We start from the raw sequence: 18,376 nt of genomic DNA on the forward strand, positions 1-18,376 counted from the left end.
ATTTCCTTGTAGACTTAACAGAGCACTTAGCAGCAGATGGGACAAGATCAGGGCTGATGTCAGTAAATTCTCTGGATACTACGCCAGAGTCCTAAGAGAGAAACAAAGTGGTATAAGTGACGAGGATAAGGTACGCCAATTGAAACGATGATTATTTAAACCACAACTTTGTGTCCTCGGACTAATTATAATTATCATTAACAATTTTGCAGACATCGAAGGCAGCTACTTTGTTCGCTCATGAGGAGAACAAACCATTCCATTATATGCACTGCTGGCATAAATTGAAGGGGGAACCGAAATGGGAGAGCATATGTCAAGGACATTCGTTTAGAGGATTACATGCAAGATCAATACCATCTTCGGGGTGTCCATCAGTGGAAGCACCAGAGACTGACAGTGGATCGGCTGGGTTGACAGGAAAAAGGCCCCGTGGGCGTGATTACAGTAAAGTTGAAAGAAAGAAAGGTGCATCTTCTTCTTCTCCTGAATACTTAAGCCGATTACAAGAAATTACTGAAAACAAATACAGAGGTCCATAGAAAAGGGGGAAAAAGAAAAGAGCAGTGAAGAAGACAGGGACATACAGAAGAAGAGATTGGAATTGGAAGCACAAAAGTTAGCATTCGACAAAGGGAACTCAAACTTGAAGAACTCGAATCGGCAAACAAACGTTTGCAGATGTGTTGTCGACAAACGAAGAAGATGTTGATCCAGAAGTTTGGATAATGATGAAGGAACAGAAAAAAATTGTAGCAGTTTATATTTAGCTTTGAGTAATCCTGAATGCTTCTGTTAAATGTGCGCGAGAGTTCTGTTGTCAGTTGTTGAGACAATTTATCTTAGTTCCTCTAAGATACTATTTTTTCGAGAACACTATTTATTTGGTCGAACCAATGTATGTTAAGTTGTGTGCTGTTGTATTAGAAAATAATGAACTCGTCTGTGATAAAAGTTTGATCATTATTTTTGCGTATTGATCTTGCAAAGTTTGATCATTACAAAATAATGAACTCATCTGTATTAGAAAATAATGGTATGTTATATATTGTGCAAGAAAACATGAATCCCTAGATCAATTGCAATGCTATGTTTACACTTCGTACAAACGAAGATACATGTTATGGTATAGCTGGTACACAAAATCGAAGTATCTGAACACATATGAAGCCGGCTGTCGGGACATTTTGGAAACAACTTTGCTAATTTATTAGAATACTTAAAAAGGGGACATGACATTACAAGTACTTAATTTTAGTGCGACCCTAAGCAGCTACGACACATAATTGTTACATACTTCCACGGCGAGCCCATAAATGCTCGACAAGATCATTTTGAAGTGAGCACGATCTTTCTTGGCGACGAAGATCAAAGTGGTTAATAACCCATTCCGCCCGCCCTTCCCCTATAATTTGAGATGATTCAATCCTTGAAGAGTTGTCTCCGAAATCAATGTTTGCAGCAAAAGGCCCTTCATCTTCGACGATCATGTTGTGCATGATGATGCAAGCTGTCATTATCTCTGTCAAACGATTACGATCCCAACCATAAGCTGGTCCACGGAGCACCGCCCACCGAGCTTGAAGAACTCCAAATGCACGCTCAATATCCTTTCGGCAACTTTCCTGCATCTGAGTGAAATAGACTTTCTTATCCTCATATGGGTGTCGGATTTCTTTGACAAAAGTTGGCCAGTTGGGGTAAATACCATCAGCAAGGTAATAACCGAAGTTGTACGCATGACCATTTACTGTGTAATTGACAGGTGGCATTCGACCAGAAGTCATAGGGTCAAAAACTGGGGATCGGTGGAGCACGTTAACATCATTGTTTGTCCCAGGCATGCCAAAAAAAGCATGCCAAATCCATAAATCATACGATGCTACTGCTTCAAGTATCATCGATGCTCTACCATTTCGCCCACAAAATTGACCACGCCAAGCCGTTGGACAGTTCCTCCACTCCCAGTGCATGCAATCAATGGAACCCAACATGCCAGGAAAACCCCTAGACTCACTATTATGCATGATGCGTGTAATGTCTGAAAGGAAATTAGGCTTACACCTAGTTCCTAAATAATTTTGGTGGTTGAATTGCCCAACACAAATATTGGACTGACTAGTTTGCTCTAGTGTATAAGTTATACAGGTGCAAAAGGTTCACATCTAGCCAATAAAAAGACCAAGTGTTGGATTCAATAAAGGAGCAAAGGGGCAACCGAGGGCACCCCTGGTCTGGCGCACCGGACTGTCCGGTGTGCCACCGGACAGTAAACAGTACCTGTCCGGTGCACCAGGGGACTCAGACTCCAACTCTTCACTCTCGGGAATTCTCGGAAGCCGGCGCGCTATAATTCACCGGACTGTCCGGTGTGCACCGGACATGTCCGGTGCTCCAAGGAAGCTCGGCCTCCTGAACTCGCCAGCCTCGGGTTCGCGCGGCAGCCGCTCCGCTAAAATTCACCGGACTGTCCGGTGTGCACCGGACTGTCCGGTGTGACAGCGGAGCAACGGCTCTCTGCGGCGCCAACGGCTCTCTGCGCAGCATTAAATGCGCGCGCAGCGCGCGCAGACGTCAGACTTGCCCATACCGGTGCACCGGACATCAAACAGTACATGTCCGGTGTGCACCGGACACCCAGGCGGGCCCACAAGTCAGAAGCTCCAACGGTCAGAATCCAACGGCAATGGTGACGTGGCAGAGGCACCGGACTGTCCGGTGTGCACCGGACATGTCCGGTGCGCCATCGAACAGAAGCCTCCAGCCAACGGTCAAGTTTGGTGGTTGGGGCTATAAATACCCCAACCACCCCACCATTCATTGCATCCAAGTTTTCCACTTCTCAACTACTACAAGAGCTCTAGGCATTCAATTCTAGACACATTCAAAGAAATCAAATCCTCTCCAATTCCACACAAAACCCTAGTGACTAGAGAGAGTGATTTGCCGTGTTCATTTGAGCTCTTGCGCTTGGATTGCTTCTTTTCTTTCTCACTTGTTCTTGAGATCACAACTCCATTGTAATCAAGGCAAGAGGCACCAATTGTGTGGTGGCCCTTGCGGGGAAGTTTTGTTCCCGGCTTTGATTTGAGAAAAGAAGCTCACTCGGTCCGTGGGACCGTTTGAGAGAGGGAAGGGTTGAAAGAGACCCGGCCTTTGTGGCCTCCTCAACGGGGAGTAGGTTTGCAAGAACCGAACCTCGGTAAAACAAATCTCCGTGTCTCACTTGCTCATTCGCTTGGGATTTGTTTTGCGCCCTCTCTTGCGGACTCGTTTATTATTACTAACGCTAACCCCAGCTTGTAGTTGTGTTTATATTTGTAAATTTCAGTTTCGCCCTATTCACCCCCCCTCTAGGCGACTATCAATTGGTATCAGAGCCCGGTGCTTCATTAGAGCCTAACCGCTCGAAGTGATGTCGGGAGATCACGCCAAGAAGGAGATGGAGACCGGCGAAAAGCCCACTACAAGCTACGGGAGCACTTCATCGGAAGAGTCCCGCACCAAAAGGAGGGAAAAGAAGAAGAGCTCCTCCAACAAAGGGAAGGAGAAGAAATCTTCTTCTCACCACAAAGAGAAGAAGGAAAAATCTTCTTCCCACAAGCCGCATCGGAAAGGCGACAAGCACAAAAGGATGAGGAAGGTGGTCTACTACGAGACCGACACTTCATCAACTTCTACCTCCGACTCCGATGCGCCCTCCGTCACTTCTAAGCGCCAAGAGCGCAAGAAGTATAGTAAGATCCCCCTACGCTACCCTCGCATTTCCAAACACACACCTTTACTTTCCGTCCCATTAGGCAAACCACCAACTTTTGATGGTGAAGATTACGCTAGGTGGAGCGATTTAATGCGATTTCATCTAATCTCGCTCCACAAAAGTATATGGGATGTTGTTGAGTTTGGTGCACAGGTACCGTCGGTAGGGGATGAGGACTATGATGAGGATGAGGTGGCCTAAATCGAGCACTTCAACTCTCAAGCAACAACAATACTCCTCGCCTCTCTAAGTAAAGAGGAGTATAACAAAGTACAAGGGTTGAAGAGCGCCAAGGAGATTTGGGATGTACTCAAAACCGCGCACGAGGGAGATGAGCTCACCAAGATCACCAAGCGGGAAACGATCGAGGGGGAGCTCGGTCGGTTCCGGCTTAACAAAGGGGAGGAGCCACAACACATGTACAACCGACTCAAGACTTTGGTAAACCAAGTGCGCAACCTCGGGAGCAAGAAGTGGGACGACCACGAAGTGGTAAATGTTATTTTAAGATCTCTCATTTTTCTAAATCCCACTCAAGTTCAATTGATTCGTGGTAACCCTAGATATACTAAAATGACCCCCGAGGAAGTTATCGGGCATTTTGTAAGTTTTGAGTGCATGATAGAAGGCTCGAGGAAAATCAACGAGCTTGGCGAGCCATCCGAAGCTCAACCCGTTGCATTCAAGGCGACGGAAGAAAAGAAGGAGGAGTCTACACCAAGCCGACAACCAATAGACGCCTCCAAGCTTGACAATGAGGAGATGGCGCTCGTCATCAAGAGCTTCCGCCAAATCCTCAAACAAAGGAGGGGGAAAGACTACAAGTCCCGCTCCAAGAAGGTTTGCTACAAGTGTGGTAAGCCCGGTCATTTTATTGCTAAATGTCCTATATCTAGTGACAGTGACCGAGGTGACGACAAGAAGGGGAGACGAAAGGAAAAGAAGAGGTATTACAAGAAGAAGGGCGGCGATGCCCATATTTGTCGCGAGTGGGACTCCGACGAGAGCTCAAGCGACTCCTCCGAAGACGAGGACACCGCCAACATCGCCGTCACCAAGGGACTCCTCTTCCCCAACGTCGGCCACAAGTGCCTCATGGCAAAGGACGGCAAAAAGAAGAAGGTTAAATCCAACTCCTCCACTAAATATGAATCTTCTAGTGATGATAATGCTAGTGATGAGGAGGATAATTTGCGCTCCCTTTTTGCCAACCTTAACATAGCTCAAAAAGAAAAGTTAAATGAATTAGTTAGTGCTATTCATGAAAAAGATGACCTTTTGGACTCCCAAGAGGATTATCTAATTAAAGAAAACAAGAAACATGTTAAGGTTAAAAAGGCTTATGCTCTAGAAGTAGAAAAATGTGAAAAATTGTCTAGTGAGCTAAGCACTTGCCGTGAAATGATTAACAACCTTAGAAATGAAAATGCTATTTTAAATGCTAAGGTTGATTCACATGTTTGTAATGTTTCAATTCCCAATCTTAGAGATGATAACATTGACTTGCTTGCTAAGATTGATGAATTGAATGCATCTCTTGCTAGCCTTAGATTAGAGAATGAAAATTTAATTAAGGCTAAAGATTTTAATGTTTGCATTGCTACTATTTCCGACCTTAGAACTAAGAATGAAATGTTGCATGCTAAGGTTGTAGAACTTAAATCTTGCAAACCCTCTACATCTAATCTTGAGCATGTTTCTATTTGCACTAGATGTAGAGATATTGATGTTAATGCTATTCTTGATCATATGGCTTTAATTAAACAACAAAATGATCATATAGCAAAATTAGATGCTAAAATTGCCGAGCACAATCTAGAAAATGAGAAATTTAAATTTGCTCGTAGCATGCTTTATAATGGGAGACGCCCTGGCATTAAGGATGGCATTGGCTTCCAAAGGGGAGACAATGTCAAACTTAATGCTCCTCCAAAGAACTTATCTAACTTTGTTAAGGGCAAGGCTCCCATGCCTGAGGATAACGAGGGTTACATTTTGTACCCTGCCGGCTATCCTGAGAGCAAAATTAGAAAGATTCATTCTAGGAAGTCTCACTCTGGCCCTAATCATGCTTATATGTATAAGAGTGAGACATCTAGCTCTAGGCAACCAACCCATGCTAAGTTGCCTAAGAAGAAAATTCCTAATGCATCAAATGATCATGCCATTTCATTTAAAACTTTTGATGCATCTTATGTGCTTACTAGCAAATCCGGCAAGGTAGTTGCCAAATTTGTTGGGGGCAAACACAAGGGTTACAAGACTTGTGTTTGGGTACCCAAAGTTCTTGTATCTAATGCCAAAGGACCCAAAACAGTTTGGGTACCTAAACTCAAGAACTAAATTTGTTTTGTAGGTTTATGCATCCGGGGGCTCAAGTTGGATACTCGACAGCGGGTGCACAAACCACATGACAGGGGAGAAAAGGATGTTCTCCTCATATGAGAAAAACCAAGATCCCCAACGAGCTATCACATTCGGGGATGGAAATCAAGGTTTGGTCAAAGGATTGGGTAAAATTGCTATATCTCCTGACCATTCTATTTCCAATGTTTTTCTTGTTGATTCCTTAGACTACAACTTGCTTTCTGTTTCCCAATTATGTCAAATGGGCTACAACTGTCTTTTTACTGATATAGGTGTCACTGTCTTTAGAAGAAGTGATGATTCAATAGCTTTTAAGGGAGTGTTAGAGGGTCAGCTATACTTGGTAGATTTTGATAGAGCTGAACTCGACACTTGCTTAATTGCTAAGACTAACATGGGTTGGCTCTGGCACCGCCGACTAGCCCATGTTGGGATGAAGAATCTTCATAAGCTTCTAAAGGGAGAGCACATTTTAGGATTAACAAATGTTCATTTTGAGAAAGACAGGATTTGTAGCGCATGCCAGGCGGGGAAGCAAGTTGGAGTCCATCATCCACACAAGAACATCATGACGACCGACAGGCCGCTTGAGCTACTCCACATGGATCTATTCGGCCCGATTGCTTACATAAGCATCGGCGGGAGTAAGTATTGTCTTGTAATAGTGGATGATTATTCTCGCTTCACTTGGGTATTCTTTTTACAGGAAAAATCTCAAACCCAAGAGACTTTAAAGGGATTCTTGAGACGGGCTCAAAATGAGTTCAGCTTAAGGATCAAGAAAATAAGAAGCGACAATGGGACGGAGTTCAAGAACTCACAAATCGAAGGCTTCCTTGAGGAGGAGGGCATCAAGCATGAGTTCTCTTCTCCCTACACTCCACAACAAAATGGTGTAGTGGAGAGGAAGAATCGAACTCTATTGGACATGGCACGAACCATGCTTGATGAGTACAAGACACCGGACCGGTTTTGGGCCGAAGCAGTCAACACCGCCTGCTACGCCATCAACCGGTTATATCTTCACCGAATCCTCAAGAAGACATCATATGAACTCCTAACCGGTAAAAAGCCCAACATTTCATATTTTAGAGTTTTTGGTAGCAAATGCTTCATTCTTATTAAAAGAGGTAGAAAATCTAAATTTGCTCCTAAAACTGTAGAAGGCTTTTTACTTGGTTATGACTCAAACACAAGGGCATATAGGGTCTTTAACAAGTCCACTGGACTAGTTGAAGTCTCTTGTGACGTTGTGTTTGATGAAACTAACGGCTCTCAAGTAGAGCAAGTTGATCTTGATGAGATAGGTGAAGAACAGGCTCCATGCATCGCGCTAAGGAACATGTCCATCGGGGATGTGTGTCCTAAGGAATCCGAAGAGCCTCCAAGTACACAAGATCAACCATCCTCCTCCATGCAAGCATCTCCACCAACTCAAATTGAGGATGAGGCTCAAGTTGATGAAGAGCAAAATCAAGAAGATGAGCCACCTCAAGATAATGGCAATGATCAAGGGGGAGATGCAAATGATCAAGAAAAGGAGGATGAGGAAGAACCAAGACCGCCACACCCAAGAGTCCACCAAGCAATCCAACGAGATCACCCCGTCGACACCATCCTCGGCGATATTCATAAGGGGGTAACCACTAGATCTCGGGTTGCTCATTTTTGTGAACATTACTCTTTTGTTTCCTCTATTGAGCCACACAGGGTAGAGGAAGCACTTCAAGATTCGGATTGGGTGGTGGCAATGCAAGAAGAGCTCAACAATTTCACGAGGAACGAGGTATGGCATTTAGTTCCACGTCCTAACCAAAATGTTGTAGGAACCAAATGGGTCTTCCGCAACAAGCAAGATGAGCATGGTGTGGTGACAAGGAACAAAGCTCGACTCGTAGCCAAAGGGTATTCACAAGTCGAAGGTTTGGATTTCGGTGAAACCTATGCACCCGTAGCTAGGCTTGAGTCAATTCGTATATTATTGGCCTATGCTACTTACCATGGCTTTAAGCTCTATCAAATGGACGTGAAAAGTGCCTTCCTCAATGGACCGATCAAGGAAGAGGTCTATGTTGAGCAACCTCCCGGCTTTGAAGACAGTGAGTATCCTAACCATGTCTATAGGCTCTCTAAGGCGCTTTATGGGCTCAAGCAAGCCCCAAGAGCATGGTATGAATGCCTAAGAGATTTCCTTATTGCTAATGGCTTCAAAGTCGGCAAGGCCGATCCTACACTCTTTACTAAAACTCTTGAAAATGACTTGTTTGTATGCCAAATTTATGTTGATGATATTATATTTGGGTCTACTAACGAGTCTACATGTGAAGAGTTTAGTAGGATCATGACACAGAAATTCGAGATGTCGATGATGGGGGAGTTGAAGTATTTTCTAGGATTCCAAGTCAAGCAACTCCAAGAGGGCACCTTCATTTGCCAAACGAAGTACACTCAAGACATTCTAACCAAGTTTGGGATGAAGGATGCCAAACCCATCAAGACACCCATGGGAACTAATGGGCATCTCGACCTCGACACGGGAGGTAAGTCCGTAGATCAAAAGGTATACCGGTCGATGATTGGTTCATTGCTTTATTTATGTGCATCTCGACCGGACATTATGCTTTCCGTTTGCATGTGTGCAAGATTCCAATCCGACCCTAAGGAATCACACCTTACGGCCGTAAAACGAATCTTGAGATATTTGGCTTATACCCCTAAGTTTGGGCTTTGGTACCCTCGGGGATCCACATTTGATTTGATTGGTTATTCGGATGCCGATTGGGCGGGGTGCAAAATTAATAGGAAGAGCACATCAGGGACTTGCCAGTTCTTGGGAAGATCCTTGGTGTCTTGGGCTTCAAAGAAGCAAATTTCGGTCGCTCTTTCCACCGCCGAAGCCGAGTACATTGCCGCAGGACATTGTTGCGCGCAATTGCTTTGGATGAGGCAAACCCTGCGGGACTACGGTTACAAATTAACCAAAGTCCTCTTGCTATGTGATAATGAGAGTGCAATCAAAATGGCCGACAATCCCGTCGAGCATAGCCGCACTAAGCACATAGCCATTCGGTATCATTTTCTTAGGGATCACCAACAAAAGGGGGATATCGAGATTTCTTACATTAATACTAAAGATCAATTAGCCGATATTTTTACCAAGCCACTTGATGAACAATCTTTTACCAAACTTAGGCATGAGCTCAATATTCTTGATTCTAGAAATTTCTTTTGCTAGCTTGCACACATAGCTCATTTAAATACCTTTGATCATATCTCTTTTATATGCTATGACTAATGTGTTTTCAAGTCTATTTCAAACCAAGTCATAGGTATATTGAAAGGGAATTGGAGTCTTCGGCGAAGACAAAGGCTTCCACTCCGTAACTCATGCTTCGCCATCACTCCGAGCAACTCTCTATTCCTTGGGAAGAAATGAGCATCAAAGAAAAGGACTTCATCCTCGGGGGAGAGAGTAAAAGCTCAAAAGCAAAAGGACCGGACTTCATCTTTGGTATAATCTTAACTCGTTACTTATGACCAAAGGGGAAGAAATTACTTCGAGGGCTCTAATGATTCCGTTTTTGGCGATTCATGCCAAAAAGGGCGAGAAATGAGCCCAAAGCAAAAGGACCGCACCACCACCACCAAATTCAAAAACTTAGTGCTTTCCAAAAGTCTTTATCATTTGGTATCCTATTGTGTTCAAAAGGGGGAGAAAGTAGTATTTCAAAAATGGTATATCAAAACCCTCTTGAACACTAAGAGGTGGATCTCTTTTAGGAGGAGTTTTGTTTAGTCAAAGAAAAAGCATTTGAAATAGGGGGAGACAATTTCAAATCTTGAAAATGCTTTGCAAACTCTTATTCATGTACCTTTGACTATTTGCAAAAGATCTTTGAAATGGATTTACAAAAAGAATTTGCAAAAACAAAACATGTGGTGCAAACGTGGTCCAAAATGTTATATAAGAAAGAAACATTCCTTGCATATCTTGTAAGTAGTTATATTGGCTCAACTCCAAGTAACCTTTGCACTTACATTATGTAAACTAGTTCAATTATGCACTTCTATATTTGCTTTGGTTTGTGTTGGCATCAATCACCAAAAAGGGGGAGATTGAAAGGAAATTAGGCTTACACCTAGTTCCTAAATAATTTTGGTGGTTGAATTGCCCAACACAAATATTGGACTGACTAGTTTGCTCTAGTGTATAAGTTATACAGGTGCAAAAGGTTCACATCTAGCCAATAAAAAGACCAAGTGTTGGATTCAATAAAGGAGCAAAGGGGCAACCGAGGGCACCCCTGGTCTGGCGCACCGGACTGTCCGGTGTGCCACCGGACAGTAAACAGTACCTGTCCGGTGCACCAGGGGACTCAGACTCCAACTCTTCACTCTCGGGAATTCTCGGAAGCCGGCGCGCTATAATTCACCGGACTGTCCGGTGTGCACCGGACATGTCCGGTGCTCCAAGGAAGCTCGGCCTCCTGAACTCGCCAGCCTCGGGTTCGCGCGGCAGCCGCTCCGCTAAAATTCACCGGACTGTCCGGTGTGCACCGGACTGTCCGGTGTGACAGCGGAGCAACGGCTCTCTGCGGCGCCAACGGCTCTCTGCGCAGCATTAAATGCGCGCGCAGCGCGCGCAGACGTCAGACTTGCCCATACCGGTGCACCGGACATCAAACAGTACATGTCCGGTGTGCACCGGACACCCAGGCGGGCCCACAAGTCAGAAGCTCCAACGGTCAGAATCCAACGGCAATGGTGACGTGGCAGAGGCACCGGACTGTCCGGTGTGCACCGGACATGTCCGGTGCGCCATCGAACAGAAGCCTCCAGCCAACGGTCAAGTTTGGTGGTTGGGGCTATAAATACCCCAACCACCCCACCATTCATTGCATCCAAGTTTTCCACTTCTCAACTACTACAAGAGCTCTAGGCATTCAATTCTAGACACATTCAAAGAAATCAAATCCTCTCCAATTCCACACAAAACCCTAGTGACTAGAGAGAGTGATTTGCCGTGTTCATTTGAGCTCTTGCGCTTGGATTGCTTCTTTTCTTTCTCACTTGTTCTTGAGATCACAACTCCATTGTAATCAAGGCAAGAGGCACCAATTGTGTGGTGGCCCTTGCGGGGAAGTTTTGTTCCCGGCTTTGATTTGAGAAAAGAAGCTCACTCGGTCCGTGGGACCGTTTGAGAGAGGGAAGGGTTGAAAGAGACCCGGCCTTTGTGGCCTCCTCAACGGGGAGTAGGTTTGCAAGAACCGAACCTCGGTAAAACAAATCTCCGTGTCTCACTTGCTCATTCGCTTGGGATTTGTTTTGCGCCCTCTCTTGCGGACTCGTTTATTATTACTAACGCTAACCCCAGCTTGTAGTTGTGTTTATATTTGTAAATTTCAGTTTCGCCCTATTCACCCCCCCTCTAGGCGACTATCAATGTCGTCTTGAGTTGGAGTGCGTAAATACCAGCCACTAAAACATGCAATGATTGCGCGACAAAAATGATGAAGGCATTCCCTAGCGGTTGATTCCCCAATTTGAATATACTCGTCTACCGCATCAGAAGGTAACCCATAAGCAAGTATCTGCATTGCCACACAAACTTTTTGTAAGGATCCTAGTCCGGGCATACCAGTTGCGTCAACTCTTTGTGTAAAGTAAATATCGTGTTGTTGAAGACCTTGCACAATGCGGAGAAACAAAGGCCTACTCATGCGGAACCTAACAAAATTGCATTGGATATTTGTCAAAAGTTGAACAAATGATAACCTATGACAACAATATGAAGTGCGTACCTTCTACGAAACACATGGGGTGGATACACTGGGTTAGCGGCGAAGTAGTGATGTTGGATGAGGTTTTCTCCCGCGAAATGATCTCTGTGAATGACACGGCGGGGTAAACCCGACCGACGTCAGTGATGGCGTTGAGCCGCAATGTCGAGGGTGAGTAGGTTGACAAGCAAAAGAGTTTCGTCCTCACTATCACTCGAATCACTCGAAGCAAACTCATCTTCGGTATTACTCTGAGACATACCGAACTATGGATAACTTGATTCACTCAGAACAATGGGCGAACAATATCGTAGAGGTTGATTGAATATATATAGGAGAGAGCAAAGAGCGGGGGAAGGTGCGGGCTTACTTTGAAAGCCAACCGTGGCTTCCTTTGAAAGCCAACGGTGTCTTTCATTGTAAGACACTCGTGGCTTCGACCGTATGACTGGACGGTTTGTGTTGCAACGTAAGTGTCCTTCATAATATTCTGTCCCAATATATATGAAAAATGTGGGTGTACGAGAAATGTTAATTAATGTTTCCAGGCTACCAATTAAATGTTACATGTAATGATGTATGAATTTTTACAATTAAATGATAAATTATTTGATTTATTATATAGTATGTCTCAATTAAGAGAAATAATTAATTAATTTTTTGTTAAACAAGTAAGATCTGTTAAGCGAAACGTGTTCAAAGAAAATAATATAAATATAAAAAGAAGTTGGTTATGTTAGTTATAGGGAAATGTATATTTAATGAGTAGAGAGATATATAGGGGAAAATTTAGGGGGAACGGTTGCGGGACGGGTAAATATAGGGGAGGGAATCTTGCTGACGTGGCTGCATAGTAAGGTTTAGACTGTCTTCAGCGGTTGCCCCTAAATTTGGCCCTCTATATTCCACTCACGTGCCACGTCAGCGTTCTCTTTTGCTCTATATCTCCATTCTGTACAGCGGTTCCCCCTAAATTCTTCCCCTACACCCCACTACAACCATAAAATATCATTTTCTATACCTACTTTTCACCTCCTATCAATTTTTATTCTACTAACAATTAATTTAACAGTACAAGCACAGTGTTTAGAGGGCTTGCCACAGCCCTCCACATCTAGCGGAGCACTGCTCCCAGCGCTACCACTGTTGCTTGTAGGGGAAGGTTTAGGGGTGGCCGCTGCACCCATCTCGTTACCCTAAACGTACACAGTGCAAGGGGAGGGGGAAGGGCGCGGCATGCGCTGAAGACAGTCTTAGGGAAAAAAATTTAGGGGGAATGGGACCGAACCATCCACGCAACGAATATTCTCTCTAGATGCCGCATCATCCCGTCCGCGAACGTCGCCGTCCGGGACGGAGCGCCTCGCTCGCAACCCACCCCTCCTCTCTCGGCGACTCGGTTCTCCCTCCCGCGGGACGCCACCGGAGCTGACTGCCGCTGCTGGGGCCTGGCCGTTCTCTCATGGTCATGGAGACGCCTTCGCAGGTGATTGCCCCCTCCTCGTCGTCACACTCCCTAGCTGCTAAGGGGTCACGTGGTGGTGTGCTGCCCGATTGGAATTGGGTGAATCGGATGCCCAAGGGGCTCACCTGGGGGATTCGTTCTGAACTTAACACAGGTTGATTTGCTGGATTGAAGGTCCCGGATTATTCTCCCTGGTTTCTCATGTGTTTGCATCAGTGCAGATGCAAGTTAGTCCTTGTTAACAGAGGATTATACATTTATACTCACCTCTCTCTCTCTCTCAAAAAAAAAAAAACTTATATGGTGTGTGCATTCCCTTGGAGATTGTAGTTGGAGGACATGCAGCTTAGACGAAAAAAAATGTACTCATAACCCTCTGCTACTTATCTAGCTGCCTGTATGGTGGTTTTGTTTCTTTGGGTTAGGTTGAGAAGACAAAGGCCCTGTTTGTTTCGGCTTCTGGCAGCTTCTGGCCACCAAAAGCTGTTGCAGACTGCCAAACACTCAGCTTTTCAGCCAGCTTCTATAAAATTCGTTGGGGGCAAAAAACCATCCAAAATCAACATAAACACATAATCGTTTGAGTCGTTGTAATAGTAGGAATCCATCACTTTCTAGATCCTGAGCCCTATGAACAATTTTATCTTCCTCCACACGTAATCGTAATGATACTTAGATTCTCCCCACAGCCAGATTCTCTCCACAGCCAGATTTTCAGAAAAGCTGGTCAGAAAAAAGCTGAACCAAACACACCCAAAGGCAGACTATTGCTTAATGGTCCAATGGAGGAAAGGGATAAGAATAGGATCGACTATCTAAACACAACAATTTACAAGGATGATACAACATACAACCTGCGCTAAAATGATAAGGCTCAAGAGAGGGTCCTTTCTTTCAGTTGCGTCAAGTTTTACATGAATGCTCCTTGTTCCATGACGCTATCCATGTAATACTGAGGAATAAGTAGCTATGTTCTTGAATGCAATCGGACACAACCTAAGAAATAAGCTAAGCTGGGACTAATTTCAGTAGGTCAGGTGAAACAGTTAGCAGATATTTGAACCTCGTAATACATGCAATCGGGGAACTAGGCAATTAGCTTATTCGACCAGCGTTTTTGTATACCCTGGCCAAAATTGCAGGGAACTCAAGATGGGATCCATGTTTTAAGGTATGGCATTCCAAATTGTCCTGACACATATGCGGTCAAAATTTTGAGTTTTTTTTTTGTAATATGTTGACCGTATAGGATCGTCGTATTGGAGCAATTGATGGGTCAGATATAAGAGCATCTATGGAGACTGCCTTTCGTCGTAGGAAGTTATTTGCATCCCAAAATGTGTTGGCAGCTACAAATTTTTATTTTCATTCTACCAGAGGACAATTGGACACCAAAGGCCAAAGCCACGGAGGACAGCACGATAACAAGCAAATAACCATACGCTAATGATAGAGAAGAGAAATGATTTCTGAGAGAATGTGGGCAGATTGTTAAAACCACCGCGACAACTAAAATATGTAGTGCTTTATGTAATAGTGAACTAGCAATGGCATGGACTTTGCCCTGCTTGTTTTCTTTATGTGATATACTAGTGATGTTGTGGACAAATCTTCAGTATTCTCATTGAAGTAATTGACCCTGTTTAGGGGAGCTTTTGGCAGCTTTTGCTTCTCCAGAAAGCTCGAAGCTCTCTCAAACTGGATAGCTTCTCCAAGCTGACAAAAGCTGCACTTTGTAGTAAAAGCAGAGAAGCTCCCTCAAAGCAGCTTCCCGAGCTTTATCCAGAAAGCTTCTCTTGGAGGCGCTTTTGGAAAAGCTACAGCTCCCCCAGACAAGGAAATTTATCTTGGTGTTCATTGTCATTTTTTATAACTTACACAGGAGATGGACCCAGAGCAACATGGGGACAACATGGCAGGCAAGGGTGGAGCTGGACAGGTCTATTGGTCCAACGCAATGTCTAGTTTCGTGCTCAAATATTTGTCCGACCTAGTTGCGAGTGGAACTAAAACCACGAGCGGCTTCAAGCAAGCTCATCTTAACAGCTGTGGTAGAGCTTTGTATGAGAAGCTAGGTGTCCAGTGTTGGGGACTTGTTCTCAAATGCTAAGAATTAAGAACAAGGCAACATAAAAAGTGTTAAGTGTTAAAGTCCTTCGTCCTTCGAAGCATTATGTCCCTTCGGGAAATAATGAGTTTCGGACGAAGGTCATAAGAGACATACCTTCGTAAACATAACAAGTAATGACGAAGGATTCATATAAAGCATGAAATATAATATAAGCATCATCATAGAATCATTTCTATTTTATTAACATGGAAAAATAGAAATGATTTCAAATTACAAATGTACCTTCGGTCCTGAGAGAAGATAAAAAGTACAAGCGTGACGCAAAAGCAAATGCCAAGTCAGCGTGAACAGTACGGGAGTACTGTTCATCTATTTATAGACGCGTGACGCAGCCCACGTAAAATTACATTTATGTCCATTACATTTGTCAATGACTTATGGAAACCTGACAAGGTCCACGTAGTCTTTTCATCTTTAAGTCGGTTCCCCTCTCTGCTATCGCGACGAAGCTTCCCTGCGCACAGCTTCGGCTGTGCACCATCCTTCGTGGAGCTTGGTAATCAGCCCGTCCTTCGTCTGGTTCAGGCTTCGTCCTGACCGCACTTCATGTTCGTAATTCTGAGTCCGAAGGTACCTGTTCACATAATCCACTTGGAAAACATTGTCAAATCATGTTTTTGAGGACCTTCGGAGGACGAAGGCCCCCAACAGTAGCCCCTCGCAATATTAATTTGTTTGAAATAATAAATTCAGATTGCGATATGAACGAAGGCTTTATGCCGAAGGTCCGAAAAAACACCTTCCCTTTGCTAGAATAGCAACATTCAATGACAAGTGGGGTCTTTCAACTTTCAACGCATCAAGCGTATAAATACGGCCATACCGCAAACTTATTTTGCACGCTTTCTGGCCAACCACTCTTGCTCACTCATTTTTTAGCTCTTGTGCACTGTGATCTGCTAAGCTTTTAGCTTTGAAGCTTCGGCTTTGAAAACAGTTTTTTAGTGTTTCCGAAGATGTCTGAAGCTGCTAAGAAGGCTGCTGCTGAAATGAAGCTGAGTCTTGATGAAGAGAAGAACTTAGGGTTTCTTATAGCAATGTCGAAGACCAACACAGAAAAGATCACCAGGGAAATTCTGGAAGGGCTGTCTGAAGATACTGGTGACAGTGAAAGTTATGATGTGGACAGCGGTGGCGAAGACTCCGAAGATCGCCCCTGGCGACCAAGCCATTCAGTTTATGGTAAATCAACTATCAAAGAGAATCATCTTGTTAATATGAGAGGAAGGTATTTCCGGGATCTGTCCATTGTGAGGGCGGGCGAAGGGGAAAAGACTTGTCCACACCCTGAAGAAAATGAAGTTGTGGTATACCGAAGCTTTTTGAAAGCCGGATTGCGATTCCCCTTGAGCAGCTTCGTCGTGGAGGTGTTGAAAATCTTCGAAGTCTATCTTCATCAACTTACTCCAGAGGCTATTATAAGGCTAAATATCTTCGTGTGGGCCACGAGAAGCCAAGGTCTGAAGCCTGACGCAAGAAGCTTCTGTAATGTTCATGAATTATTATATGAAACAAAACCTTGGGGCAAAGAACAGTACCATAACAACTTTGGCTGCTACAGCTTCGTCTCTCGGTCCGGGGCAAGCTGTCCCGTACCAACCTTTCGGAAGAGATGGCCCGGGGATTGGATGACAGAATGGTTTTATGTGAAGAATGACTTATCAGCACGAGAAGACATCAAAGGTATAATTATGCGTCCTATTTGGCAAAGCTTCGGCCTTCGGAGGCCGAAGGTTGAAATGAACGAAGCCGCCGAAGAGTGCCAAAGAGCCTTCGGCGTTGTCTGCTCTTTTATAGGAACAAGGGACTTAGTACAAGAGCATATTGCCTTCAGGGTGTGGCCGCTTGCGGAGAAATGGGAAATGCCACAAGAAATCGTTAAAAAGGCCGACGAAGGTGGACTCGTCAGGTTTAAGTACACTTTTAAATTTGAAGATAAATTTATTGAGCCAGACGATGAGTGGTTGAAAAGCATTGACAATTTAAGTGATGAGCTGCTTGGGACATACTCGAAGGCCGAAGATACTGCAATGTCAGCAGCCTTCGGAGGCCGAAAAAAGAAAAGGCTGAATCGGGTATTTGATGCCATCGGGTTCGTCTACCCTGACTATTGCTACCCCATTCGAAGGCAGAAGAGAAAAAATACAACCTCTGCAAAAGAAGAAACTGCAGCTGCTCCTAGCGAGCCAGAACCGAAAAGGAAGAAGATAAAGGTTCTTACTTATCGACCGCGTTATATTGAACCAGCTTCGGTGCCTGAGTTTACCGGAGAGACTTCTTCGGCCACCGAAGCTGAAAAACCAGCCGAGCCAACTTTGCTGCCAGAAGTCACAGAAACAGCCGAAATACCAACGAAGACAAAATTGGAGCAATCAAAAATTTTGTTATCAGAAACGAAAGAGAAGGCCGAAGCGCCATTCACAGAAAAAATGGAAGAGGTAAAGGAAGCAACCGAGGACTCCAAAACATCAGAAGTTTTGAGTCCTGTGGCAAACATTGAAACAGTAAGTAATCAAAAAGTGCCAGCAGTGACTCCGAAAAGGAGAATGGCTAATGTGCTAGATGTGCTGGAAACGATCAAATCTTCAAGCACCCCTCCGAAGAAGGCTGCCGTCACTCCTGAAACAACAGTCGAAGCTTCGGGTTCTAAAGCTCCAGAGCAAGATACTGAAGCCGAAGCTGGGCCCTCAGAGCCCTCAAAGGCAAAGACCTTGGAAAGTGAGGCAGAAAAAATAACAAAGCCAACTTTTGCTGAAGGAACTGGTGTTGTTACCCCCGAAGCATCCAAAATTCGTGATTATATTTTTCGTCATGCTTCGGGGAAAAAATTAACAGAAAAAGAAGAACAAGAGGCCCAACACTATGCCCAAAAG

The 18,376-nt window shown here is 44.4% G+C and overlaps 2 protein-coding genes across 3 annotated transcripts; one reads left to right on the plus strand and one right to left on the minus strand.

The window, feature by feature from the left end:
- Nucleotides 1–1,289: 1,289 nt before the first annotated feature.
- LOC109941864 (uncharacterized) lies at nucleotides 1,290–12,325 on the minus strand. The gene is made up of 4 exons (XM_035961980.1): nucleotides 12,291–12,325; nucleotides 11,572–11,854; nucleotides 1,930–2,039; nucleotides 1,290–1,833 (listed from the first exon to the last, which is right to left on the minus strand). Exons 1-4 carry the CDS (start codon nucleotides 12,323–12,325, stop codon nucleotides 1,290–1,292), a joined length of 972 nt encoding a protein of 323 aa, XP_035817873.1.
- Nucleotides 12,326–13,004: 679 nt separating this feature from the next.
- On the plus strand, nucleotides 13,005–15,500 carry LOC103635826 (uncharacterized). Of its 2 annotated transcripts, none has more exons than XR_557647.4 (2): nucleotides 13,005–13,393; nucleotides 14,622–15,001. XR_557647.4 is itself a non-coding variant. In XM_008658202.4 (2 exons), exons 1-2 carry the CDS (start codon nucleotides 13,370–13,372, stop codon nucleotides 15,480–15,482), a joined length of 252 nt encoding a protein of 83 aa, XP_008656424.1. In that variant the 5' UTR covers nucleotides 13,124–13,369; the 3' UTR covers nucleotides 15,483–15,500. The 2 variants fall into 2 exon arrangements, 1 of the variants encoding a protein (XP_008656424.1); XM_008658202.4 differs by lacking the exon at nucleotides 14,622–15,001 and adding an exon at nucleotides 15,255–15,500 and having other exon boundaries at nucleotides 13,124–13,393.
- The last annotated feature ends 2,876 nt before the right edge of the window (nucleotides 15,501–18,376 follow it).

The sequence above is a fragment of the Zea mays genome, chromosome 8 (assembly GCF_902167145.1).
Source record: "Zea mays cultivar B73 chromosome 8, Zm-B73-REFERENCE-NAM-5.0, whole genome shotgun sequence".
In the NCBI taxonomy this organism is placed as follows: domain Eukaryota; kingdom Viridiplantae; phylum Streptophyta; class Magnoliopsida; order Poales; family Poaceae; genus Zea; species Zea mays.